This window comes from Armigeres subalbatus, chromosome 1, assembly GCF_024139115.2.
Source record: "Armigeres subalbatus isolate Guangzhou_Male chromosome 1, GZ_Asu_2, whole genome shotgun sequence".
NCBI classification, from domain to species: domain Eukaryota; kingdom Metazoa; phylum Arthropoda; class Insecta; order Diptera; family Culicidae; genus Armigeres; species Armigeres subalbatus.
The window spans coordinates 25,010,811-25,037,895 of NC_085139.1; the positions used below are offsets into that span (position 1 = coordinate 25,010,811).

The 27,085-nt window shown below is 42.0% G+C and overlaps 1 protein-coding gene across 2 annotated transcripts in view; it reads right to left on the reverse strand.

Annotated features, from left to right (window-relative positions):
• Window positions 1-27,085, reverse strand: part of LOC134222877 (dynein axonemal heavy chain 10) — a 332,935-nt gene that overhangs the window by 9,500 nt on the left and 296,350 nt on the right. For both annotated transcript variants that reach the window (XM_062702027.1, XM_062702022.1), the window contains 4 exons: window positions 22,394-22,420; window positions 21,335-21,687; window positions 20,058-20,162; window positions 11,484-11,585 (listed from right to left, as the gene is read on the reverse strand). In XM_062702027.1, coding sequence (XP_062558011.1) covers window positions 11,484-11,585; window positions 20,058-20,162; window positions 21,335-21,687; window positions 22,394-22,420 — 587 coding nt within the window. The remainder of the gene's footprint in view (window positions 1-11,483; window positions 11,586-20,057; window positions 20,163-21,334; window positions 21,688-22,393; window positions 22,421-27,085) is intronic.

The following is a 27,085-nucleotide window of genomic DNA, read 5'->3' on the forward strand; positions in this document are numbered from 1 at the left end:
GATGCCTGAGACCTACACCAAAAGCGATTTGACAATTAAAAGCTCGTAGACAAAATGCTATTTTGATCTATCCAGTCAAACGAGAATGCTATGTTCTCTCGTACGAGTAATAGACGATGTTGAACAGAATCGTTTACAAAACAAGGATTAACACTGGTAGTTGGAAATTTTCTCGGCACTCTTAAACAATGCACATTGGGCCACGTCGTAAAATTAGGAGGAAAAAATTATTTTCAGCATAATAATAATATTTTAGGATCAAAGTGTCTTCAGCAAAGTCAAAGCTCATTATTTAGGCTTTATTTTGAAGTTTGTTGCAATAGGGTGGCTCCACTACATTTTGAGATAAAATTTTTAAGTTCTATATTTCTAATTTAAGCATCGTACGATGTTCTAGAAAGTTGTTCCTTATTTAATTTTGAGGCACTTTGCTGAAGAAACCATTCTTGTACGTCGTTTGTATCATTTGTTATGATTATTTTAAATAATTATGTTAGGGTGACCCTTAAAAATCAATATTTTGATTGTAACTTTTTAGTTTTAAATTTTATCGAAGTGACGTCTTCTACAAAGTTTTAGAGCATAAAAAAATGCATGTTTTGGTTACATAACCAAGTAAATTCATTGGTGGATTGCAGAGATATAACTGTTTTTCTTGAAAAAATCCTTTGTTTTCAAATGCCTGTATTTTTGAATGGGGGAAAAAGGGAGATCCACTTCTCCCTGGGTTGAACAGAGGAAGGGCTAAGGATTACTCTGCATATTTTGGTATTGAGGAATTTGAGGGAATTTGAGGTTTTTCCATCATTTAAAAAATGGCTTTTTGTACGAGGAAATCAAAATCATCAGTTCTAGAAGTGTTATAAAACCGAAAATTCCGCCCAATTCGTCAAAAACAAAATTTATAGTAATCATAACTTCGTTATATATTTCTAGCGCATCTTCACTCAATATACCGATTGGTTGAATAACATGTTTAATAATATCAACGCTTATCAACGTGACAACTTTACTGAACAGACCGTAATCGTGAGTTGTTTACATCTCTCGTTCAATCGATTTTACTTTAAAATCGTTAGGGTGGTATGGAAAATTAGGTTTTTCGAACGTAATTTATTTTTTTAACTTTTATCTAGATAAATATTAGGGTGGTTCAAAAATTCGATTTTTCTCCACACCGATCACTCTAATTCTGTCCCATGTTTTGAGTGTCCTCCGCGAATTTGAGCGAAATTGTATAACAATTGATTTAGCACGAGCCGTTTCAAGTTTGCATGGGAATAAGTATGGGGAAGTGGATTTTTCATCCTACTGATTATGGCGCTTCCATACAGCGCTGGCGAAAAAAGAACCCACATGGCCAAAATCGCATGTTGATTAATCGTTCCAATAATTAGTAATCGGTTTTAATTCAGCTTGCAAATCTTTTGTTAAGATTATTGAACTTCTCGAAGCGCATCATTGATACGTGCAGTGCAACATAGAATCCTGATTTTGTCAATGTTGTTTGGCGGTAAGCTCCAAAGAACTAACAGATAAATTAAAATCGATTACTAAATATTCGAACAATTATCCAAGTGATAATTCTTTAGGACTCCTTTTGGCTATGTGGGTTCTGTTTTCGCCAGCGCTTAATTGGGAAGCGCCATAATCAATGCCCATACTCATTTCCATGCAAATTTGAAACGGCTCGTGATAAATGAATTTGCGGAGGACACTCAGAACATGGGACAGAATTGAGTGATCGGTGTGGAGAAAAATCGAATTTTTGAACCAATTCTAATATATATCTAGATAAAAATTAAATAAAAAAATACGCTCGAAAAACCTAATTTTCGTACCACCCTAGCGATTTAAAAGTAAAATCGATTGAACGAGTGATGTAAACAACCTACGATTACGGTCTGTTCAGTGAAGTTGTCACGTTGATAAGCGTTGATATTATTGAACATGTTATCCTACCAATCGGTATATTGAGTGAAGATGCGCTGGAAATATATAAGGAAGTTACGATTACTACTTACTAACATTTTGTTTTTGACGAATTGGGCGGAATTTTCGGTTTTATAACACTTCTAGAACTTCTAGAATTTTGATTTCCTTGTACATAAAGTCATTTTTTTTAAATGATGAAAAAACCTCAAATTCCCTCAAATTCTCTAATACCAAAATATGCAGAGCAATCTTAGCCCTTCCTCTGTTCAACCAAGGGAAAAATGGATCCCTTTTTCCCCCATTCAAAATACAGGCATTTGAAAACAAAGGATTTTTCAAGAAAACAGTTATATCTCTGCAATCCACCAATGAATTTACTAGGTTATGTAACGAAAACATGCATTTTTTATGCTCTAAAACTTTGTAGAAGACGTCACTTCGATGAAAATTAAAACTAAAAAGTTACAATCCAAATATTGATTTTTTAGGGTCACCCTAACATAATTATTTAAAATTATCATAACAAATGATACAAACGACGTACAACAATGGTTTCTTCAGCAAAGTGCCTCAAAATTAAATAAGGAAAAACTTTCTAGAACATCGTACGATGCTTAAATTAGAAATATAGAACTTAAAAATTTTATCTCAAAATGTAGTGGGGCCACCCTATTACAACAAACTTCAAAATAAAGCTCAAATAATAAGCTTTGACTTTGCTGAAGACACTTTGATCCTAAAAAATTATCATTATGGTGAAAATATTTTTTTCCTCCTAATTTCACGACGTGGCCCACTGTGCAATGGAAGAACCACCATAAGTTAACTGAAGTTCCGTAATAGAAAGACCTACTCTAGTTCCTAAGGAGCCATGCTATGGCACTCCAGTCTATCGCACCGTTGAATTAACGCTTTTGCGATCTACAACAACTTGCTTACAGCACACGATCTCCAACAACTTGCTCACAGAACTTAGCAACATCCATTCCAACGTTACACTCCGTCTTCAAATGTGACATGTTCTACAACGCATCAGTAAAACAAAGGTATGAATCAGTGGAGAAGGAAGGGTTTTCCCCAATTGGAAGCTCCGAAACAAATCCAATGTTCAGTTCTCTGCCATTGCTGGCAGACGTATAGCAGCAGTTTGTTCTCGAACAGCGTCACAAAGCGGTACTTATTGTTTTCGGTTTGTTTTCTAGATTTCTCTCGTTCGTATGCCATGTGCGAAATGATTTTGAATACTGTGCAGTTTCGGTTCCCACTGTCCGATTTGTGTTAAGATAGCAGCCTTTGTTCGTCAACTTGGCACGGATGTATCACATACGATCATCGCGTTCATCAGGAACAAGGAGCTCCGAAAGTTTTTTTTTTATTCAAATGGAAGTTCCGTGGAAGTTAATATGCTCGTGAGTCGTGACAGGTAGTAACATTCAATACATTCTTGTGTTTGATTTGCCGCATGAACTACCGGAGAACGAGTTAGAAGAACGCCTTGGTGAGTACTGGAAAGTGGAAAATATTATCCGGGAGAAATTCCCACATGACTTGGTTTGGGACACATGCTAACCGTAGTTAGAGGAGTGTACATTGATAATGAACAAGGAAGTTCACGCTTCGCTCCAACTAAACAAGTGGACACGGACATATTACCAGAATTTACGGAATAAGTCCTGTGTGTGTAAAGCAGAAGGACACCGAAAAGATTCATGTCCAAAATTGAGGAACAGTACAACTGAAGATTGAAAATCAGTCCACCTGATTCCGTAAAAAAAAAAACCAATCACAGAACGATAAGAAATTCGTCTTCTTTGTCCGTCACTCCAGTTGTCCTACTTCATGTCGCCAATATCTGTTAGATTCCGCTAAACAGGCCTAGTGAAGGTCATCGATTCTAGTGGATACGTCTTGGGGGCCAGAGCTCTTCTTGACTGGACCTTACAGCTGATAGTCACCCCCGACGGCTGGTTCATCGATTGTATACACGGAAGATCAAGAGCCACCATATTTTCGGTGGAATAGGAGGTTCCATAAAACAGTAAACTATTACGTTCTCTTGAGAATTCATTACCACAGCTCTGTTTTCAGTGCAGATTTGAAGTTTCACCTCCTGAGTTAAATAACTCTTCGTCTCTATGTGTCTATGAGTTGGTCTTCGCCAGCAGCTAGATCCAACCATTACCAATCGTGTCTATAGTACGCTTTCGCTAGAGGATTAAATAGCAAGATTTTGAGAAATAGAGTCATGCCCATCTTTAAGTACGATGTCCACCGCCAGAGACGACACTATTTGTTTCGTCGTAACATTGCCAAAGAAAATGTCAGAAGTCCTACTCCTGCGTCAGGAGAATCCGAGGAGACGAGGACAGCAAACATCGTCCATCTCAAAGCGAGCCCAGTTCTCAAGTAAGCCTACTCGGAGTTCATCTGGGAGTCTTTGGTTCTAGCCACTAGGTCTAAGTCGCTCTCGGTATGTCACATTAGCAGCATACATCCTTCCTGGACTACTAGTCGGGATAATATTGGGACTCATTTTTAATGGTCTTTTTAATGCGTCTTGCGTCACAGATATCGGGTACCCCAAGATGGTTCCACCATGGTGGGCCGGTGGCTTCAAGAGCTACAAGACTGCTGCTTCATATTTGGTCTTAATTGTTTCGCCTCTGTCAAAACCCTAGGATGAAAATAGACAACCACAACGGATGAACTAGGCTTTCACGTACCCAGAAGTGTAACGAAGAGTGTGTCGTCACAAAACGCATAGCGCTTTCAGATTCCGCTTGCCTCCACAATCTCTCTGGGCTCAAGTGTCCTGTCATCGTACTCGCTAAGGACCGATGCCCATGTTGTATTTTAAGCCAAGTGCAAGCAGGGTGAAAATAACGCAGGTTTGCATCGGCACGGCTACGAAGGCTATTTGTCTTCCACGATTGGAACTGGATATTGATTGCTGCTACTGGGTCGATCGGCTAGCCGGAACTCCATCTCGTTATCGCATTTGTCGCAGATGACATTCTGTGCAATGGTGGCCGGCTAAACGAGTTTATTGTGGCATCCTACCATCAAAGGTTGTAACACGTTGGACCGAAAAGCTTTCGGCGCTGGGTCAGGACGTGCGAAGCGTCAGACGCACCAAGACCGGTGAAATGATCTTGGTTCTGAAACGGGGAGCGCAGGCTAGTGGGACTGACTACAGGAAGCTGGCCCAAGAGGTCTTGGGTGACGACGCCGAGATGAGGTCGTTGGGGGCGGAAGTGACCCTCCAGTGCAAGCAACTGGACGAGGTCACGAACGCGAACAACGTCGTCTCTGCCGTCAGAGACCAGTGCGGTACAGAGGTCGACAAGACACCAAAGTGCCTTATCTGCGCCAGCAAAAAGCAAGCCTGTAACCACGTTATGGGTGGACTAAAATGAATACTCCCCCTAAACAATTAGAAAATTCCCATAAGAAAATAGAAAATTTCCAATAAAGAAATCAGGGTATGAGCAATAAATAATTATAAAACTTCCACAAATAAAACAAAATTTCCATAAACTATTAGGAATTTTCCACAAAACAAAAATAAATAAGCACTTTTAAAAGCAGAAATAGCAATTATAAAAGAAGAATTTTCCATAAAGAAATGAAAATGTTCCACGAAAAAAAAGTACAAAATTTCCATAAATAAATCAATATTAGCAATAAAAAATAACAAAATTTTCCACAAAATAAATATATTTTTTCCATAACAAAATAAAAATTTTCCACGAAATGATCAATAAAAAGCAATAAAAAATAAGAAAATTTCCATAAAGAAATATAAAAAAGCAATCAAACTGTGCTTTTTTTCCATAGATGACCCCTTCTTTAAAAGCGTTTAAAGTTCATGTAAAATTTCATCAGCTTTATTGCTTTCTTGTATTTTTTAATGGAAATTTTCTTTTTTTTTATGGCTCTTTATTGATTATTTTGTGGAAATTTTTTATTTTTTTATGGAAAAAAAATATTTATTTTGTGGAAAATTTTGTAATTGTTTATTGCTAATATTGATTTATTTATGAAAATTTTGTATTTTTTTCGTGGAACATTTTCATTTCTTTATGGAAAATTCTTCTTTTATAATTGCTATTTTTGCTTTTAAAAGTGCTTATTTATTTTTGTTTTGTGGAAAGTTCTTAACAGTTTATGGAAATTTTGTTTTATTTGTGGAAATTTTATAATTATTTATTGCTCACACCCTGATTTTTTTATTGTCAATTTCCTAATTGTTTATGGAAAATTTCTAATTTTAAATGGAAATTTTATTTAGCTGCCTTATGGGTGAGTCTTCGTGTCCCATCGGAGAGAAAAATAAGAATAAGCCGTGCAAGTAACACAACTGAATGTGCAACTGCCCAGCAGCTGTTGTGGCAGTCGGTCTCGGAGTCGAGGACTGATGTCGCCCTCCTGTCCGACCCGTACAACGTCCCTGTCGATAACGGTAATTGGGTGGCGGACGGGTCTAGGATGGCGGCTATTTGCACGACGGGACGGTACCCGATCCAAGAGGTTATACACTCCTCTGCTGAGGGTGTCGCGATAGCTAAGATCAATGGTGTGTTCTATTGTAGCTGCTATGCCCCACCAAGGTGGCCATTAGAACAGTTCAACCAGATGATAGAGAGGCTGTCGTCTGACCTAGTGGGTCGTAAGCCGGTCGTCATAGCAGGAGATTTTAACGCTTGGGCAGTGGAGTGGGGTAGCCGCTGCACCAATCGAAGGGACCAAGCGTTACTAGAGGCGCTAGCGAAGCTCGACGCAGTGCAGATGGTTCCGCAAGCACGTTCAGAAGGAACGGGGTCGAGTCATGGATTGACGTAACGTTTGTGAGTCCTGGTCTGGCACCAGACTTGGCACCAGGGTGGACGAGGGTTACACCCATAGTGATCATCTAGCAATTCGCTTTAAGATCAACTATGGCGTGCAACATCCGAGGTCCGGGGATCCCTGTCAGGTCCGGGGGTGGAGAACCAATCACTTCGACAGCGAAGTTTTCACCGCGGCCCTGGGACTGGAAGCCAACACTGAAGGTCAAAGCGGGGATGCGTTGGTAGCTGTCCTATAACGCGCGTGTGACGCCAGCATACCGAGGAAAGCCCTGCCGAGAAATGGCAGACGCCCGTTATACTGGTGGAGTCCCGAGATTGCGGCCCTTCGATCAACCTGCCTCAGGGCTAGGTGAAGGATGCAACGTGCCCGCACCGAGGATGAAAGAGCAGACCGCCGTGAAGTGTTTCGAGCTGCGAAACTGGCCTTTAACAAGGCCATTAAGAGCAGTAAGAGAGCGTGTTTCGACAACCTATGCGAAGGAGCCAACGCGAATCCGTGGGGTGACGCCTACAGGATAGTGATGGCCAAGACCAAAGGGAGCTCTTCACCCTCTGAACGGTCCCCGGATAGGTTGGCGAGGATTATCGAGGTACTATTCCCGTCTCGAGCCACAAGTCCCTGGCCTCCTGCACCACAAGGCAATATGGGTGCGGCCGAAATGGTGGCTCCGGTGACGAACGAAGAGTTACTCGCGGTGGCCAAATCCCTGGTAACGAACAAAGCTCCAGGGCCTGATGGAGTTCCGAACAGCGCTCTCATGTCAGCAATCATAGCAAACCCGAACATGTTCAGGCTAGCTATGCAAAGTTGCCTAGATGAGTGTAGATTCCCCGAAAAATGGAAAAGACAGAAACTGGTGTTGTTGCCGAAGGCCGGGAAGCCGCCGGGCGACACATCGACGCATAGACCAATCTGCCTTATAGACACGACGGGCAAGTTGCTAGAGAGGATCATCTTCAACAGGCTGACCTCATACTCAGAGGGTACGAACGGCCTGTCTAACAACCAGTTCGGTTTTCGCAAGGGTAAGTCCACGTTGGACGCTATAAACTCGGTGGTAAAGACCGCCGAGATTGCGATCCAACAGAAAAGGCGAGGTATTCGATACTGTGCGTTAGTGACACTTGATGTGAAGAACGCATTCAACAGCGCAAGCTGGGATGCCATCGCGCTCTCGTTACACCGGCTTAGCCTGCCGGTGGGCCTGTACCGGATTTTGGAAAGCTATTTCCAGAACCGTGTACTATTATACGAAACCGATGCCGGTCAGAGAAGCGTACCTATTACCGCAGGAGTTCCGCAAGGTTCAATACTGGGCCCGGTACTATGGAACCTTATGTATGACGGGGTTCTGAAGCTAAAGTTCCCTCCTGGTGTTAAGATCGTCGGTTTCGTAGATGACGTAACCTTGGAGGTCTACGGGGAGTCAATTTTTGAGGTAGAACTGACTGCAGCACACGCGATAGGATTGGATGAGCGCTAGAGGCCTGCAGCTCGTTCAACGTAAGACGGAGGTGGTTATCGTTAACAACCGCAAGTCGGTTCAACATGCAGTGATTCACGTGGGAGAAGTCGCGATCGCATCAAAGCGGAGTTTGAAGCTCCTCGGGGTCGTAATAGACGACAAGCTGACCTTCGCCAGCCATGTCGACTACGCGTGCAAGAGGGCTTCGACTGCTGTTGCGGCATTGTCGAGGATGATGTCCAATAGTTCCAAGATGTGTGCCAGTAGACGTAGGCTTAGGTAGGTTAAATTAAGGGAGGTCTAACGATCGAGCGCGTGACTCCGTTCTTTCCATTCCTAAACACCGGAATCGATTTGTGCGGCTCTCTGTTCTACCGAGGAACCCAATGACCAAATCCAACCTAGTTAAGTGCTATGTAGCTAATTTTGAATGGTTGGCGGCAGAGGCGATTCATATCGAGCATGTCGCCGAGCTTTCGACTGCCGTATTCATTGCGGCGCTGAAGCGTTTCCTGAGGCGGCATGGTCTTTCAGCAGTGATTGAATGTAACAACGCGAAGAATTTCGTCGGAGCTACACGAACGTCTGCGGATCTTGAGGAGCAATTCAGCTCACAGTAACACAAACATGCTGTCACCACATACACATCAAGAGAAGCCCAAACATTCGAACACAAACGCATTTGACATCTGCACCAAAGGGCCTGCAAATCTTTACAATAGCACACTTTTTGGTTCACCGCCAACTGGTTTCTGATCCAGAACCTTCATTCGAGAACGTACCAACTAAATGGTTTGATTTGTACCAAACGCAAGAATTTGTACAACGCATTTGAGAGAATTGGACGGCCTCTGGACTCAATCGCTGCGAGAAATGGACCCGTTTGCGGGGCAACAACTGCATTGGCACGATGGTGCTATTGAAAGATGAAAAATCTACTGCTGCCAAAGTGGTACTACGCTCGTGTTACCCAAATCTTCAGTGGAGACGATAGCAATGTTTGGGCCCGAACCAAAGATGGTGAATACCGGTTTTGAAACAAGAATTAAGATCGTAAGCTACTGTCAAATTTCCATTATCACCATTCGGGTATCATGTCGATAGTTAGATATTAACTTTCTGTTTCAATTTTGGTATTTTTTTCCTTAATATTTTTTTTAAATCAGGACTTCAAAGTTGATCTCAGAGTCAAAAGAAGCCTCGCACGATGGTATGGTAATTTGAAGGAATTTATTTCTGAAGCTTTGAAAAAAATACCTGAAAAATAACTGTGGAAAATCCAATCCAATGCAAACTTACAAAATATCCTGTAAAAATGAAAAATAAATCAAATGCGCGTTTTGTTTTTTTCTGGTGAAGAGGAGGAAGATGTCACACTATGACCGAAGTGGCCATTGCAAAAGTTGCCTTCTTCCAGCTTGGTCCATGGCTGCAGGTCGCCAACCACGCAGTCTACAAAGGGTCCGCAAATCGTCTTCCACCTGATCGATCCGCCTCGCTCACTGAACACCTCGCCTTTTTGTGCCCATCAAGAACCATTTCCACCGGATTATTGTCCAGCATTCTGGATACATGCCCAGCCCACCGTAGTCGTCCGATTTAAGTGGTGTGAACGATGGATGGTTCGTCCGACAGCTGATTCAACTCGTTCGCCTTATCCACGTATCGTACTCCATCTGCACAACAGCATGGATGGTTCGCAACTTCCTTCCAGTGCATGTTGGACCGCCACCCCCATCGTTCAAATTACGGTTTCGTAGAGAACTAATGGTCTAATATCTGTTGCGTAGATTGTAGATATAGAATTCAAAGCGAAATGAAAAATCTCCCACCAATCATCTCTGCATGCACTCACGGTATACAGCATACAGTAAGAGATGTTTTTCGCAAACTGTTACGAAAATGAACTGATTCGGGGGGCTGTTTCATTTATTTAGTTTACATCTAAACAGATAACACTGAATCAACAATTTGACGCCACAATACACGGTTCGAGGCCACATATCTCCATCCTCGAATGCGCCACACGCTCGCCAAGTCGTTTTGTACCTGGTCATGCCACCTCGCTCGCTGCACTCCACGCCGTCTCGTATCTGCACCGGCTCTCAGGTTTGGTACCATAAGGGCCATTATTGTTTTTCCTTCGCAATTCAGCTGCGCTTCATGGTGCTGCCGCCATCTCTAGATCACATGACACTTATCTGTACTAAGGTTCCCGTTTATGTCCTCACAGAAGTTCAGCTGAGGAACGTGGCCCTTACGTGAACGGTTCACCTTCGCATAGAACTTTCGTGTGTTATTAGCGCGGTACAGTTGCTTCGTAGCTCCACGGTATCGATCTGGCGACCTGGCGCTTTTTCCTTTGGAAAATCGATTTTTGTCTGTTCCGTACCCGTTCGTAAAGTTCCTCATTCGCTCTCGTGCGGTGTTGCAGCAATCGCACCCATGCTGCAATTCTGCTCCTCCACTAACTGTTGACATTTGCTGTCTTACCAGTCGTTTCTCTGATCCGGAAAACCATGCCTAGTGCAGTAATTGTTGTGCTACCAGTGGCGGATCGAATATCTCTCCAGCCATCTTCAAGAGAAGCTGCGCCGAGCTGCCCTCCCGTTGGAAGTGCCACTAAGTGCCAGTGCTGCTAAGCGTAGTCTTGCGCTAATCTTGTAGCCACCCAATGCTTATCCGCGGAGTTCATCTTCGACGGGGATAATGCTATCAATTTTCCTGAAAATGTAGGAGAATATGCCGGAGTACTCCAGCAGATTGTTCTGGATTTGTTCAGAAGATTTCCCTGAAAACATTAAAAAAAAAACCAAGAAAACTAATGAAGGATAAAATCTCGGAGCAAAAACATTCAACTAAGCGTACTCCATTAAGTTTACTCCTGAAACATATATTTGTGACCCATTGTGTTCCGTTTAGCTCCCTTAGTCCGTGCCGGAGCCAATCGTAAGAGGCGATAAGGTGTCGCACTAATCAAATTGCGATCTTGGTTCGTGTGCATTTGTGACGAGGCCACCGGGCGCGAAGGTACACCGAGATAAACAGTCAGTCGGAAGCAGTCTGATGAGTACCGAGAAAGTAACTATTTGCACATCCCGCCAGCAGCGGAGTGGTGAAAAATTGAGAAAAATGGGGATTCCACTTCATTATGGCGGGAAGGGGCGTACGGCACGTTATAATGAATCGTTTGAATGCAAGGAAGCGAAGAAATTAATCCAAATTTATTTACCGCTTCGGGTCGTTCTTCGATCTCGTCTTCCTTGAGATACTTGGTTACTGCTGTGTACAGCGTGGAGCGATCCAGAGGCCAGTTGTTCTTCCGGCAGGCGACCTGGGAATAGTCAGAAGCAATCAATGACTAGAAGTTCATTCAGTAATAATAATTGTTATTGGTATATTATATACAGTGCCCTACAGTTTTTTATTGACTAAATTTGAAATGGAAAAGAAATGGAAAATGAAGTACTTAAGGTGTATGTTGGTTCCATATATTTTTTAACATAAAGTAAATTCCAATTCCCTAGAATGTTCTCTAGAATGATCGCTCGGAATGTGTTCATGGAATTTAAAAAAAACTAGGAATTTTTTACATATTGTGTTGCACTACCACAAAAGCTCAACTAAATCAACGCAGTGGTTCTACGCCCCAACAAAAAAAAACATATTGTGTTATTATTTTTGTTTGGAATTATTTGGTTAATCTGCTGTCTGTTTGAAAACATAATCTGGTTTTAAGGCTAAGATCTAAGCGATTCGTCGCAATCCTATTGTTGGGTCGCTGCAGGCAATGTTTCATTTACGCTTTCATATCAACAGCGACAGAATCGCAGTCGACAAGCGAAATAATCTCGTGACGATTGTCGCATAGTGTGTGTTTAGGGGAACCTTTATAAAAGGACCTTCGAATGAGATTTAAATAAGCTCAAATCATATCATATCATACCTTATGTAATGAAAATAGTACAGGAAACAAAAAAAAAATTTACCTCCCCCGAATGATTGTTTTCATTACATTTTTGCTTTCAGCAATTGAACACATGTGCAATTTCCGAAGAACAATACAATTATCTATGCCATGCTGTGCGCAATTGTTCCACACTCCGACCACGCCACGCAATCAGCAATGATTCAATTTACCCGTGTCTGCATTACATCGCAAATGAAGAAGAATGGTCAGCAATTTGCACCTATTAGTCGATACAAAAATCAACAGCGAGAGCGATAGCAACCTGGTGAATACCAACATACCCATTCACTCGGCGTGGTCCTGGAGGAAGGTCGAACGGACTGCCAGTTGTTTGTTCTTCTCGTGGTGCTCTACTTGCATCCCACTGGCTCCGTCCGGTAACGATATGATGGTGGCTGGACGGACGATACCGATGGACCGCGTGGCTGTTTCCCGGTGCTCGTTCTCGCCGGGAGACTTTGTTAGTCCATTCTGCTGTCCCGTATCCACTGGTAAACAAGGAAGACACTGTGTAAACAATTATCCATCGCGGCCGGCGACAACGGCCGCCCCAAGAACCATGTGGGCGACGGCTGGTCATTGGCATGTTACAGAGCTCAGGTAAATTTGCTAAGCCACAGATAGTAAGCTAAAGCACACATGCTAGCACATACCGGCAAACATGCACATACAAACAGCTCGACTGGATAAAGGGCACAAACAAAGTGGTAAACACCGAAGGTATGTTCCCAAGTTCGGTTCGGGACCGTCTCTCGCGCCTCCATCGAAGGGTCACACAATAGACGTCTACCATTTATGCATGACTCTTGGGAGATGGAGACACCACCGGGCAGGGCCGGAGTTGCATACAACCCACTCCCACTCAAACCAACATGGCCATTTGCCACCCTTGTAGTAGGGTGACCCACAAAATCCTAAAAGAACTATTTCCTCTCTCGATTAATATTTGTTTTGTTTTTTTTTTATCATTTTGACTGGGACAAGCAATTTGAAAATACTTCGGGATTTTCAAACTCAGCTTCCTTTGCATGGTCTGTTTCGTAACTGCGACCTCTGAATTACAGAAGACATCATGATATGTATTGTGATCGTCATAAGACAAAAAGAAAAGCGCCTTTTATATCTCAGCCTCATCCAACCCAATGAAACAATCGTGGCTTCTTAGATCGATTTCGCATGAAATGCAGTCATGAAAGATGTTGTGCTTTGTTTTAAAATTAAAATTTATATTTTTTTTAACCATCTGTCTGTGCTTTTTTGTTGGGGATGAACTACTGCGTCCATTTCATTGAACTTTTGTAGTATACCCGTGTCATTTGTTTAGTCTTTCTGCTCCATTTCTATTGAGAAGAAATGAAGTAGGTAGTCGTTTTTTATTCAGTTATTTCTCAAACTTAATGTGAGGCCTCTTTAGATTGAGGTACCGCTATTTATACCTTTCGAGAGGTGGTAACTCTCAAAGGCGGCTTCAACAAAAAGTGGGATAATACTGATTGGACCATGCATCGGTACTGCAGTTCAAACATTTTTTTGCTTCTTCTTATGAGTTCTGAATTCGTTTTTGTACAGAGATCTGATTTCATTTCGTTCGACATTTCGGAATCTCGCCTTTACACAGAGCTCTAATCAGTCAGAGGGTTCAGCAGATCCACCAAATTCTTATCCGCTTTTTTCCTAATTAATGAGCGCTCTGGAGCTTGGAGATTCATGTCGTCGAAACCAGCCTAAGATTGAGTTTCGTTTTCATAATTTACTCTATTGACTCCATCCAAAAGGAGCAAAAGGTGGGTCATCTAAAAACAAATTATAGACGTTCCATACTCCTCCGACCATCACTCATAAGTATCAACGAGGATAGTAAGAACTAGAGCACAGTGTAGTATATCGTACTCAGTAATACACCAAGTAAAGGTGCATGTCTAACCAGCATTACCGAAATGTCTGTGCTTACAAAAAACAAGTACGTTGTCTGTGCTCTGGGGTCATATTGACCCTAAATTTAAATTGCTTCAACTTTTTAATTGTTTAGCCGATTTTGGATTTTTTAGCAGATTCGAAAGATAATTAAATTATCTAAGATTGATCATATAGGTGAGCGGGTATTTCGGGGTGGATGTTTTCGAGGATTGGAATTGGATTGGATTTCGATTGGATTTGGATTGGATTTGGATTTGGATTGGATTTGGATTTGATTTGGAATTGGATTGAATTTGGATTGGATTTGGATTGGGTTTTGATTGAATTGGATTTGGAATTGGATTGGATTTTGATTGGATTTGGATTGGATTTGGATTGGATTTGGATTGGATTTGGATTGGATTTGGATTTGGATTGGATTTGGATTGGATTAGGATTGGATTAGGATTGGATTAGGATTGGATTTGATTTGGATTGGATTTGGATTTGGATTGGATTTGGATTGGATTTGGATTTGGATTGGATTTGGATTGGATTTGGTTTTGGATTTGGATTTGGATTTGGATTTGGATTTGGATTGGATTTGGATTGGATTTGGATTGGATTTGGATTGGATTTGGATTGGATTTGGATTTGATATGGATTGGATTTGGATTGGATTTGGATTGGCTTTGGATTTAATTTGGATTGGATTTGGATTGGATTTGGATTGGATTTGGATTGGATTTGGATTGGTTTGGATTGGTTTGGATTGGTTTGGATTGGATTAGATTTGGATTGGATTGGTTTGGATTGGTTTGGATTGGTTTGGTTTGGATTGGATTTGGATTGGATTTGGATTTGGATTTGGATTGGATTTGGATTGGATTTGGATTGGATTTGGATTTGGATTGGATTTGGATTTGGATTGGATATGGATTTGGATTGGATTAGGATTGGATTTGGATTGGATTTGATTTGGATTGGATTTGGATTGGATTTGGATTGGATTGGATTGGATTTGGATTGGATTTGGATTGGATTTGGATTTGGATTTGGATTTGGATTGGATTTGGATTTGGATTTGGATTGGACTTCGATTGGACTTCGATTGGATTTGGATTGGATGGGATTTGGATTGGATTTGGATTGGATTTGGATTGGATTTGGATTTGGATTGGATTTGGATTGGATTTGGATTGGATTTGGATTGGATTTGGATTGGATTTGGATTGAATTTGGATTTGGGTTGGTTGGTTGATTGGTTTGGATTGGTTTGGATTGGTTTGGATTGGTTTGGTTGGTTTGGATTGGTTTGGTTGGTTTGGATTGGTTTGGATTGGTTTGGTTGTGTTTGGATTGGTTTGGTTGGTTTGGATTGGTTTGGATTGGTTTGGATTGGTTTGGATTGGTTTGGATTGGTTTGGATTGGTTTGGATTGGTTTGGATTGGTTTGGATTGGTTTGGATTGGTTTGGTTGGTTTGGATGGTTTGGATTGGTTTGGATTTGGGTTGGTTGGTTGATTGGATTTGGATTGGTTTGGATTGGTTTGGATTGGTTTGGATTGGTTTGGATTGGTTTGGATTTGGGTTGGTTTGGTTTGATTGGTTTGGATTGGTTTGGATTGGTTTGGATTGGTTTGGATTGGTTTGGTTGGTTTGGATTGGTTTGGATTGGTTTGATTTGGATTGGTTTGGATTGGTTTGGATTGGTTTGGATTGGTTTGGTTTGGGTTGGTTGGTTGGATTGGTTTGGATTGGATTTGGATTGGTTTGGATTGGTTTGGATTGCATTTGGATTGGTTTGGATTGGTTTGGATTGGTTTGGATTGGTTTGGATGGTTTGGATTGGTTTGGATTGGTTTGGATTGGTTTGGATTGGTTTGGATTGGTTTGGATTGGTTTGGATTGGTTGGATTGGTTTGGATTGGTTTGGTTGGTTTGGTTGGTTTGGATTGGTTTGGTTGGTTTGGATTGGTTTGGATTGGTTTAGGTTGGTTTGGATTGTGTTTGGATTGGTTTGGTTGGTTTGGATTGGTTTGGATTGGTTTGGATTGGTTTGGATTGGTTTGGATTGGTTTGGATTGGTTTGGATTGGTTTGGATTGGTTTGGATTGGTTTGGATTGGTTTGGATTGGTTTGGATTGGTTTGGACTGGTTTGGGATTGGTTTGGACTGGTTTGGATTGGTTTGGATTGGTTTGGATTGGCTTTGGTTTAATTTGGATTGGTTTGGATTGGTTTGGTTGGTTTGGATTGGTTTGGATTGGTTTGGATTGGTTTGGATTGGTTTGGATTGGTTTGGTTGGTTTGGATTGGTTTGGATTGGTTTGGATTGGTTTGGATTGGATTTGGATTGGTTTGGATTGGTTTGGATTGGTTTGGATTGGTTTGGATTGGTTTGCATTGGTTTGGATTGGTTTGGATTGGTTTGTATTGGTTTGGTTTGGATTGGGATTGGATTGGTTTGGTTTGGATTAGGAATGGTTTGGATTGGTTTGATTTGGATTGGTTTGGATTGGTTTACGTTGGTTGTGGTGGTTTGGATTTGGTTTGGTTTGGATTGGTTTGGTTTGGATTGGTTTGGTTTGGATTAGGATTGGTTTGGATTGGTTTGGTTTGGTTTGGATTGGTTTGGTTTGGTTTGGTTTGGATTGGTTTGGATTGGTTTGGATTGGTTTGGATTGGTTTGGATTGGTTTGGTTGGTTTGGTTTGGTTTGGTTTGGATTTGGTTTGGTTTGGTTTGGATTGGTTTGGTTTGGATTTTGATTGGTTTGGATTGGTTTGGATTGGTTTGGATTGGTTTGGATTGGTTTGGATTGGTTTGGATTGGTTTGGTTGGTTTGGATTGGTTGGATTGGTTTGGATTGGTTTGGATTGGTTTGGATTGGTTTGGATTGGTTTGGTTGGTTTGGATTGGTTTGGATTGGTTTGGTTGGTTTGGATTGGTTTGGATTGGTTTGGATTGGTTTGGATTGGCTTTGGTTTGGTTTGGTTTAATTTGGATTGGTTTGGATTGGTTTGGATTATGTTTGGATTGGTTTGGTTCTGTTTGGATTCTGTTTGGATTGGTTTGGATTGGTTTGGATTGGTTTGGATTGGTTTGGGATTGGTTTGGATTGGTTTGGATTGGTTTGGATTGGTTTGGATTGGATTAGGATTGGTTTGGATTGGTTTGGATTGGTTTGGATTGGTTTGGATTGGTTTGGATTGGTTTGGATTGGTTTGGTTTGGATTGGTTTGGATTGGTTTGGATTGGTTTGGTTTGGATTGGTTTGGATTCGATTAGGATTGGATTTTGTTTGGATTGGTTTGGATTGGTTTGGTTTGGATTGGTTTGGATTGGTTTGGATTGGTTTGGATTGGTTTGGATTGGGTGTGGATTGGATTTGGGTTTGGGTTGGATTGGTTTGGATTGGTTTGGTTTGGGTTGGATTTGGGTTGGATTGGTTTGGATTGGTTTGGTTGATTTGGATTGGATTTGGATTGGATTTGGATTGGATTTGGATTGGATTTGGATTGAATTTGGATTGGATTTGGATTGGATTTGGATTGGATTGGATTTGGATTGGATTTGGATTGTATTTGGATTTGGATTTGGATTGGATTTGGATTTGGATTGGATTTGGATTTGGATTGGATTGGATTTGGATTTGGATTTGGATTAGGATTTGGATTGGATTTGGATTGGATTTGGATTAGATTTAGATTGGATTTGGATTGGATTTGGATTGGATTTAGATTGGATTTGGATAGGATTTGGATTGGATTTGAATTGGATTTGGATTGGATTTGACCAAGAACGTTCTGCGGTTCCATACGCGTTTGATCACGCACTAATTGTTTTCTTTTCAACCGCACAAGGCAGAAAAAAAACGCGTATTTTGAGGTCGTTCTGCGGTTCTTAACGCGTTCAATCAAGCGCTTATTATTTCTTTTCGACCACACAAGTCAGATAAAAAAAACGCGAATGAAATGAAATCGTTTTGCGCTTCCAATCGCGTTGGATCACGCACTAATTATATTCATTCCCACCCTTAAGGCAGAACAAAATAACGCAGATTTAGAGATCGTTCGGTGTCTACAAACGCGTTTGATCACGCACTATTTTTTCTTTGACCGCACGAGACAAAATAAAATGACGTGATTTTGAGATCGTTCTGTGGATGTGGATGAAGAGATTGTTCTGCGCTTCCAAAACATTCGAAACGTTCGATTGTGCATTAATTATACAAGGAAGAACAAAATATCGTGGATCTCGAGACCATTCTGCGGTTTCAAACGCGTTATTCGACCGCAAGAGGCAGAGCAAAATAACCGAATCTCGAGATCGTTTTGCGCTTCCAATCGCGTTTGAACGCGCACTAATTATATTCTTTTCGACCGCACAAGACAGAACAAAATAATGCGGATTTCGAGACAGTTCTGCGGTTACAAACGCGTTCGATCATGAACTAATTATTTTCTTTTCGACCGCAATAGGCAGAACAAAAAGTGGATGAAGAGATCGCTCTGCACTTCCAAAACACGATCAATCGCGCACTAATTATATTTGATCGTTCTGCACTTCCAAAACGCGTTTGATCACATTTTTATTGGGCTTTTTGGTAGAATTTCATTAAGAGGTAATTGAAAATGGTTAGAAAAACTGAATAAATTTGAATAAGGAACATCCCTAATTAGGTTTTACTATAAAGGACAAGCTGTTAAACAGTGAACTAACTGACAGGGGGTGAACTTTAATCATACTTCGATAATTCTGTTTTTATATATCAAAATTAGGGTTTGTTAGCTAGGTTGCTTTTAATAAAAGAAGAATAAGAGTGTGTTACAACTTGTGCTATTTTTGTATCAGATTTCTACATCGCTTTCAGACAACTTAAAAACGGCCAAATTTATTTGGGGAAAACAATGTTTTTTAATTAAAATTACGTGGGGGCCCTCCTTAACCGTGCGGTAAGACGTGCATCTACAAAGCAAGACCATGCTGAGGGTGGCTGGGTTCGATTCCCGGTGCCGGTCTAGGCAATTTTCGGATTGGAAATTGTCTCGACTCTCGTTTTAGCCTCATGATATACGAATGCAGCAATGGTAACTTGGCTTAGAAACCTCGCAGTTAATAACTGTGGAAGAGCTTAAAAAAGAACACTAAGCTGCGAGGTGGCTCTATCCCAGTGAGGGATGTAATGCCAATAGGAAGAAGAAGAAGAAGAAGACGCCCAGGTCAACATAAGCTTTGGCATTGTAACAACATTGTACTTACCTATTTGGGATGCAAAAAAATACAAAGGTCAAAGAGAAGATCTATAAGGATAGCGCCCCTATTTTCATCTAAAGCTCAACTATTCAGTCACAAATATTACATTTGGTTGGAATGTGACTGGATAGTCTTGAACGTGGGTGGGAACAAGAAGTGCTGCCGAAACAGAATTTTCCCTATACAAATTAACCACATCTTACTTCGGAGGTGAATACCTATACTCGGTCGTTATTGTTCCCGATTTTATTGTCCAATTGTATCGATGAAAATGTTGACCTATCTTTGCCGTTTTCGGTGCCTACTCGGTTTGGCAATCGACGTACTTATAGCAGCTGCGGTAAAACTTCAAAGATTAGTGATTGCGGAAAAATTGTCACATGAACATTGAGAAAAAATGTCGGATGGAAAATTTTCGCGTCCACTTTAAATCGCGATTTATTTTGATTTCTAGTAACATCCACATGAATAAGTTTAACCAAAAAAAGCAGCATGTCAGAGATTTTGTTATCAAGTAGGAAGAAGATAGTGTTGCTGCTATACAAGTAGTGGAATTAAATGGCTAACCCTGGTGACCCTGTTGACCAACAAACAATATTTTGAACACTCTGTTACTCTCATGTGGTGCCCACCCTAACCGAAGGGGCACTGTATATAATTTATATGCTGTTTGTTTAATTTACCTGAACTAATGCGGTTAAATAACTTTCCGGTATGTGGAGCCCCGACAACCACATCACCAGTGGCTCACCAGATACTGACCAATATTTATACTGCTTGTTTCTCCTCTGGAAGGGGGAGATGTTCCATCGTTCATCGTTGACGTAGTCCGACAATTGCGATGAAGAGGAGCCCGTTGGTTGTGTCGCCATGATCATCATCAGCATCAGCAGCAGCATCATGGGCAGTAGGTTGTTTTCATTTCGGTTGGAGAAATTGAGCGTGTTCAATCCAAAAGCCAAAACCCGAATCATCAACCAGGAAGGCACAAGGTCAGGAACAGCATCCGGTTGAGTTGGTTTGATGCATGCAAAGAGAGACATCAGATACAAAGGTGGTTAGTGTTATTCGAATCGGTTGACCAATCATCTGCTAATGGATTTGCCGCAATATCAATATGAAGATGGGTATTCTGATAACATCCTGGGAAGAGGATAATTTCTTTGACTCTATAATTGATAAGCTTGATATTGTGAAGCATGCTGGATATGTACATTGTTTTTGATTTTATCAGTTATCCTCATTTCAATTCGTTTTCTAAGTCAACATCAACAAACTAGGGATGTTTCAGATAAATATCAAGTAGATCACATTGAAATTCTATTGATCTCTTGAACAGATTGTATATTAATTTGACAATTTGGTTCACCTATGGTTTTGTGACTTTAGTTTATCGTATGAAAAATTGAAGCTAGTTTTTAATTTGTTTGAAAAACATAGACCTAATGGAGTTTCTACGCAAATCGGATGACTGCACTGGGCCGGGTACGTAAGTATAAAAATGTAGCAATGTTGTCCTATTTTTATACAAAATTGTAAAAAAATCCAACATGGTTGGGTATTGTAGTTGATGTAAAATCGGCTTACTTTGAATTTTATTAAATTTGCCAATTCAGTTAGGCAGTCTGATTCCTGATTGAAATGTATGATTTAATACAGGCAGGGTAAGCATACAACGCTTGTATAAAAAATATGAAAAGCGATTAACTTCTCCCAGGCTTACAGACAGTACATAAATTGTGCATCACATCCACTACCACCGCGTTGACATGATTAGATTTAAAAGGCAATTAATCAGCCGTCCGGCGACGAGTGGCATTGTTAAACGATGATGTGCCGCTCGGTATGCATCATCAAGCGACATCATGCTATTATTCAATGGATCATTGTTGTCCACACATACATATAGGCAAGAGTATGTATAATAGGTTCGTACAGTTATTGCATTCAGTTCACTCACCAGCAAGTGTTCGATCCAGTCGCCAAGTTGTTTACAGGTGGCCGGACCCAGATTTCGCCAATCGTCCGGCAACTGTCCGTTGAATAATGAATTGGCAATCCCGTCCAGCACGGTGTCCATGCCGATCTCGCCGGCCAGCGCTTTGCGTAGCTGCTGCAGCGTCCACTCCATGCGGCCGAGCAGCCGGTTGAAGCGTTCCAGCTCCTGGAGCAGCACCACGCAAACCGGCGTGATGTTGATCTGGTACTGCTTTTTGACGCGCCAGATTTCGAACTGTTTCGGCAGCTTTTTCAGTATGTCCACGGCAACTTTGTCGATGAACTCGTCCCGGCTAACGCCACCGCTCTCGGCACCTGCGACGGGTGGTGGGGGAAAAGGGGGTTTTGCATCAGGTGAGAATATTAGGACCGAGGGATTTAATTCCGGGTGCGAAGTGACGTTGAATAGGTGCAGTTGAATTGGTGTATTGGGAGGTGGGACTGCGAGCCGGGCATAACTAATGTGATTGATGTGACGACTTGCAGGTGGTCGTACAAAGTGTTCACACAAAATAATCACACCGTGCATGAAGTGGTATTAGCCTCTGTGATTTCTACTTAATACATATCTGATTGAATGGCTTCACAGGAACAATATTGTTGCAATTGTTTTTGTTTTAACGAATGATTTTTTTGTATTCTGATTAAACCTTTGTCGATAGTTTACTCAAAACGATTTTTTCTATGATTACGTCTATCTATATCCACATTTTCGAATGTCATTCGAACTGTTTTCATGTACTTAATCTTATTCAATTTTCAACATTCATTTCGAAAATAATGCTTCTATGGGATAGTGATGATCAATGGACATGGCCTGTCAATTGTGATTACTCTATTCGTATTTATGTGAAAAAAAGCGAATCACAACGAATGAACAATTTGCATTTAATAGAGTTTGAGTACGTTCAATAAACAAATATAGTTTCTCTTAATCCGGTCCCTATATGTGCGTGAACAGTGGGGCAACTATTTTTTCTATGCTACTAATCTCAAAACATACTGTATTCAATATACTTACTGATTTGCTCCTTAGTGCAAACTTTTACTTTTTAGGCAGCATCATGAAATACAGCAATGTATGTTACATAAGATGAATACTTGGAAAATTAACTTCAAAAACACATGAACAAAACAAAACACATGAAGTACACCCAATTTTCGAACCATGGAAAATTGATCAATAAGATGATAATCGATTTTCCATCGTCGGCAAAGCGGGATTTGGAAAAACTTAACCAAGCGTCAATAATAAACAATCATTTTTAAAATACAAGATTACATTTACCCTTCATGTTAAAATTAGAGGAAACTGGGGTAATATGCACCCCCGGGGCAAAACGACCCTTTGGCATTTTTGAGTGCTTTTTCGGCAGTTTTTCGATAGTATTTACTACAGAGTATGTAGTTCGGATCTCGAACTACCAACTCAGTAGTAGACATTCTTGAAAATATTCCTGGAACACCGCTAAAAATGCCAAGAGGTCGTTTTGCCCCGGGGGTGCATATTACCCCAGTTTACCCTATCACAAGACAGTGGAAAAAAGCTTTAAAGCGGACCATATTATCACCTCGTCGTACGAGCGAATGGAGACGCACGATACTTTGGTGCATCATTATTTAATGATCAAACTTAGTGCTCGCATACATTCAACTATTTACCGTTGAAAAAAATTAATCTCTGTTTTCCCAAGTAAATTTTACTCACTTGTTGTTGAAACAGGAAACACTCAAAAAAAAAAATCTTTCCTCGTAAAAAAGGGATGGCAATAAAATTTTACTAAAATAATTAGTAGATGAAAGTTAGCGTGTGCAAATTACATTTGTAGTAGGTAATTGAGAGTAGCAATGTATATCTAGGAGGTGAGAATGGGTTATCGCGCCCACTGAAAGCCTGGAGGTCGGATAACAAAACTGTTTTCTTGCCCTCAGATACATTCAATCTGTTCCACAAGTATTCTAAGTAGTTGAAACAGTGACCCATTCTCACTCCCGTTTGACCTATTGTCATCCCCGACGACGGTATTATAACTCAATAATTGTAGGTATGTCAGGTCAGCATTAGTGAGGCGATAAGTATCGAGGAAGTCTTATTTACAGTATGCATTCAATAAAAAAGGCTTCTGTGTTCAGGATGGAAATTCTACGGAATATGTGGTTTTGGTTGACCTTTTCCACGTGACTAAACAGTTTGGTTGTTTTGCTATTTTGTTGCTCGATGGATCGTATTGTTGTTTGGCACGCCAGCTTGCTCGGGATATGATGAAATTTCGATGAACGATTGCTACGATCTAAGTGAGGCTGGAATTTTCCAACTGTTTCCCGTTGCACGAATAAAGGACAACGATTGGAAAGTCGGATCTTGGAACGTGAGAACTTTGAATGAACCCGCACGTGTTGGGCTCCTGGCTCGTGAGCTGTAGAAGGTCGTCGTGAGTGTGGCAGCAATCCAGGAAATACGGTGGCCCAGAACTGGAGAACGTGAATTCCGGGTGGTGGATCCCATCGCGAACATTTCATTCAAATACTACATCTATTATAGCGGCGATGACAGAGCAGAACGAGGAGTTGTCTTCATGGTGATCGGGAAGCAGATGAAGCGTGTTATCCGGTGGAAGCCGATAAGCGACCGCATTTGCGTGTTGCGAATGAAGGGAAAAGTCTTCAACTACAGCCTGATCAGCATCTATGCCCCAACGAACGATAAGCCTGATGACTTGAAGGACGAGTTCTATGAGAGTCTTGATAAGGCCTACGGAGAGTGCCCAATACACGATGTGAAGATTGTCATCGGGGATGCAAATGCGCAGATTGGAAGAGATAGTTTCTTTCGCCCTGCGCCTTCATTCCGCTACCAACGATAATGGTCTGTGATTTGTAACCTTTGTTGCTGCTAGAGGGATGGCAATAAGCAGTACCCACTTCGCGAGTAAGAATATCCGCAAACACACCTGGCAACATCCGGGTCGACGGACGACATTTCTCGAATGTTATAGATGTAACGTCCTTCAGAGGTCCGAACATCGACTCGGATCACTACCTTGTAGTTGCAAAAATTCGGGCGGGACTCTCCAGCGTCACGAATTCACGAAACAACAGAACGATGCGTTTCAATATCCAACGCTTGTCAGTTGAAGGAATTGCTTAACAGTACCACCAGAAGCTGGACGAGCGGATAGGAGATACCACCGGATCTGGCGACGTCAACAGATTGTGGGAACATATCCGCAGGAAGTGTTGGGCACTGCTCAGCGACGCCAACGAAATGGTTGGTTTGATGAGGAGTGCCAGCAAGTGACGGACGAGAAAAATTTTGCTAGGAGTCGAATGCTAGTGGCTCGTACCCGTTCCAACAGAGAGTGGTACAGTGTAGCAAGACAGAAGAGAAACGAATCCACCGCAGAAATAAAAGGCAACACGAAGAAAGTGTGATAGCTGAAGCGCAGGAGAACATGGATAGAAACGATATGCGGAGGCTTTACGCAACTGTCAATGGCGCGCGGCATAAGACTGCGCCAGTTACCGCCATATCTACTGACGAAGAGGGGAATTTGATGACAGACAAGACTATGATGGCAACCAGGTGGAAGGAGCACATCGAAGATTTGTTGAATGGTGAAAATGAAGGTGTATTAAAGAACAGGATGGACATAGTCGGCGATTGTCAAGCTGTGGAATCACCAACGCTGGACGAGGTTAAGAAGGCTCTAAACGAGCTGAAAAACAGTAAAGCTACTGGGAAGGACGAGATCCCGGTCGAGCTTCTCAAACACGGAAGTGAGCAGCTGTATCAATCAATCCACCACATTATCCTGAAAATATGGGAGGATGAAGAACTGCCTGCCGGCTGATTGGATGGCCTCATATGCCCAATCTATAAGAAAGGTGTGTCAATTACAGAGGGATCACCCTTCTGAACTCGGCGTACAAAATCCTGTCACGTATCCTGTTTAACAGACTGAGACCGCTTGAGGAGTCCTTCGTCGGCGAATACCAGGTAGGTTTTCGTGAACGCCAATCAACGACGGCTCAGATGTTTAGCCTGCGGATGATCCTTGATAAATTCCGGGAGTACAACTTGCAGCCCGAGCAACACACGTGTTGTAAATCAGTCTATTATACTCATATACGACTAAATATAGTATCGCCCTTTTTGTAGATGGGACACACGACACCTTCCATCCACTCCTGCGGCAGAACCTCATCCTCCCAAACCTTCGTAATCGCCCAGTGCAGCGCTCTAGCCAGTGCCTCACCACCGTGTTTAAATAGCTCTCCTGGTAGTTGGTCAACTCCAGGGGCTTTGTTGTTTTTCAGCCGGCCGATCTCCTCCTGGATTTCCTGGAGATTCGGAGCCGGAAGTCGCATGTCCTGCGCGCGTGCTCCTAGGTTCATTACCATACCGCCACCTTTGGATCACCTCACGCTCGTTTGTAAGAAGGTTCCCGTTTATGTCCTTACACATATCGGGCTGTGGCACGTGGCCCTTACGTGAACGGTTCAACTTCTCATAGAACTTTCGTGCGTTATTAGCGCGGTACAGTTCCTCCATCTCTTCACGGTCTCGATCTTCCTGCTGGCGCTTTTTCCTCCGGAAAATCGAGTTGTGTCTGTTCCGCGCCTGTTTGTATCGTGCCTTGTTCGCCCTGGTGCGGTGTTGCAGCAATCTCGCCCATGCTGCATTCTTCTCCTCAACTAACTGCTCACATTCGCCGTCATACCAGTCGTTCCTCTGATCCGGAGCCACCGTGCCTAGTGCAGCGGTTGCGGTGCTTTCAATGGCGGATCGAATATCTCTCCAGCCATCTTCAAGAGATGCTGCGTCTAGCTGCTCTTCCGTTGGGAGTGCCACTTCCAGCTGCTGCGCGTAGTCTTGGGCTAGTCTACCGTCTTGTAGCCGCCCAATGTTTAGCCGCGGCGGACGCCTCCGACGCGTGTTGATCACCGTCGAGAGTTTTGAGCGCAGACATACTGCAACGAGGTAGTGGTCGGATTCAATATTCGCACTGCGGTAAGTGCGTACGTTCGATATGTCGGAGAAGAATTTACCGTCGATTAGAACGTGGTCGATTTGGTTTTCCGTTACTTGATTGGGTGATTTCCATGTGGCCTTGTGGATATTTTTGCGGGGGAAGAAAGTGCTTCGGACTACCATTCCGCGGGAGGCTGCAAAGTTTAGGCATCGTTGGTCGTTGTCGTTCGATACGGTATGCAGACTATCCGGTCCGATGACCGGTCTATACATTTCCTCCCTTCCTACCTGAGCGTTCATGTCACTGCGCATATAACGCTTCTTTCTCGTCGTCGGATCTCCCTTCGTGTGGGCAGTTGATGATGTTGTAGTTGAAGAAACGGCCTTTTATCCTCAGCTTGCACATCCTTGCGTTGATTGGCTGCCACCCAATCACGCGTTGGCGCATCTTTCCCAGCACTATGAAGCCGGTTCCCAGCTCGTTGGTGGTGCCACAGCTTTGGTAGAAGGTAGCCGCTCGATGCCCGAAGAAAAATATATCCTGTTCAATTTTTGTCCCGAAACATAAAAAAAAATCGGAGTTCAGGAATTAAATGTCAAGATTCGGCTGATTAATAAAGCTATTTGGACGGTGGAAAAAAATCCTCTTTTTTTTGGTGATCGGTACATTGAACGTGATCAGTGCGGACAAGAATCGAGGGCCGTAAAGTGGAATTTTTCCGCTCATTTGGCTCTCTCTTT